Source organism: Emys orbicularis, chromosome 2 (assembly GCF_028017835.1).
Source record: "Emys orbicularis isolate rEmyOrb1 chromosome 2, rEmyOrb1.hap1, whole genome shotgun sequence".
NCBI classification, from domain to species: Eukaryota; Metazoa; Chordata; order Testudines; family Emydidae; genus Emys; species Emys orbicularis.
Window position 1 is genome coordinate 286,027,401 of NC_088684.1, and position 1,908 is coordinate 286,029,308.

General features: G+C 50.3%; 1 protein-coding gene across 1 annotated transcript; it reads left to right on the plus strand.

Annotated features, from left to right (window-relative positions):
- The first annotated feature begins 238 nt into the window (after nucleotides 1–238).
- Nucleotides 239–598, plus strand: LOC135873867 (recQ-mediated genome instability protein 2-like). Its single transcript, XM_065398478.1, has one exon. The coding sequence runs from the start codon at nucleotides 239–241 to the stop codon at nucleotides 596–598; it is 360 nt and encodes a 119-aa protein (XP_065254550.1).
- The last annotated feature ends 1,310 nt before the right edge of the window (nucleotides 599–1,908 follow it).

The window sequence follows — 1,908 nt, forward strand, 5'->3', positions numbered from 1 at the left end:
GGAACCCATGGGTTCTAATCCTATCTCTGTTGCTGACACTCTCTTGGGCAAATCAAGTAAGGCAAAGACTGTCTCTTTGGAGCATGTTTGTGCAGTGTCCAGCATATGGGGGCTCTGATCTGAGCCTTTGGGTGCTACTGTAACATAAATGACAATAAATCTCCCTGCCTCGTTCCCCTCCCCATGTGTAAACTAAGGATAACAACATTTGTCGGGCCCGGGCCGTGCTGGGTGCAGCATGGTAGGGGAGCCGCGCAGCCCGCCGGTGAAGGTGCTGGCCGCCCAGCTGAGGCTGTGCCGGCGGGCCGCGGGTGGTCCCTGGCTGCTGGGACGGGAGGAGGCCGGGCAGGGCCTTCTGGCGGTTCCGGTGGTGGGGATGCAGGGCATGATGCTGGTGGTGGAAGCCAGGGGCGCCCGGGGCAGCTCAGCCCGGCTGCAGGACGAGAGTGGCCCCTTCACGGTGCTGGGGGTGGAGCGGGTCCCCAAAGGAAAATATGTAATGGTGATGGACTTGGTACACTCCCGCAGTCCAGAGCCTATTCTTCAAGCTGTGAAGATGACAGATTTTTCTGATAATCCTATACACAGGAGCATGTAGAGCTTTGAAATGGAGGATTTGCACAGAAACATTTCTTAGATGCTGTGTATTTTTATCAGCAGCCTAAAGGACCTGGAAACATTTACTAGTGTTACACTTGTTGTGAGTATTAAAGTCAAGTGATGTTTCCAAAGTGTTAACAATCTGTAGAGTGCGACTATAAATGTTAAGGATTGGGCCAAATCCTAGAGTTCCTCAAGATTTAGTCCTGGGTTATTAAAAACCAAATAGGTGTTGCATTTTTGAGGGACTTTAGCACAACTAATGCAGGTGCAACGTGCGGCACGTTCAGCAACCCCAGTGCAATACTGCCCCCAGGAATGCCCTGCCCTGAAATACAAGGGTTTATTAAATAACTGAGATGGTATCAGTGCCTTTTAGTAGCAATATTGACATTATTTTCCCATGAGTCATAAAGCGCTACTGGCAGCTGGCACTCCAAAACCAGTTCCTAATATTGTACACCGTTGAAAAGACATGACTGGACATATTTTAAGCAAGGCACCACCCACACATTATGTGGCAAATGAGACCCAAATTATGTAGCTGGATCTTCTGAATTATGCAGTACTGCTCCTTCTTCCTCCTCTGCGTGCAAGCCCTCTACCCCTCACCTCTTCCCAACCAGCGCAAATCCCTTGGTATTTATGTTGATGTTAAGTTGCATTTGTTTTATGCTGCCCCCAAATTTTCAGTTTTCAACCTGCTGCATGTATTTATATTGAGACACCTGAATTACAATGCACACACTGTCAGAGTGAGTGTGGAGGGGCAGCTGGCTGCACCACTCTTCACCGTGCCAGATTCACCTGACCGTAATGGTGGTGAAATGCTGGGTTGTGTTTTAGTATTATCATCACTGTGGAACATTTATTTAGCACCACAAATCTGCATGTCGCTTTCCAAACACAGGGCATCAGGTGCTGTGCTAGGCCTCAGGCAGCACAGAACTTGCAGCCTGGGTGGAAGGTGGCTACACTGACTTTTAGCTATTGTTCAGTCCCCCCAGGCCCAGGTTGCATGGGGGGCTTAAGCAGGCCACGATGTAACTTCAGCAGCCTGGGATTTGTACAAGTTACAGCAACTTCCTAGTGCTGCAGGCTAAGGCCTCACTCCCTTCGTACCCTAGTCCTGCCCTACATCAGGGCTTGTGAGGGAGTCCTTGGAAGGCAGATCTAGCGCTCTCTTCCACAGTGTCTGAGTCCGGGAATCCTTCCCTGATTGGATATGGGATTTCTAGGGCCCCTTTATGCTGCTCTGGCCCTTTTACCTGGCATAAAGGGGCCAAAGCGGGGATGAGGGTCTCAGGG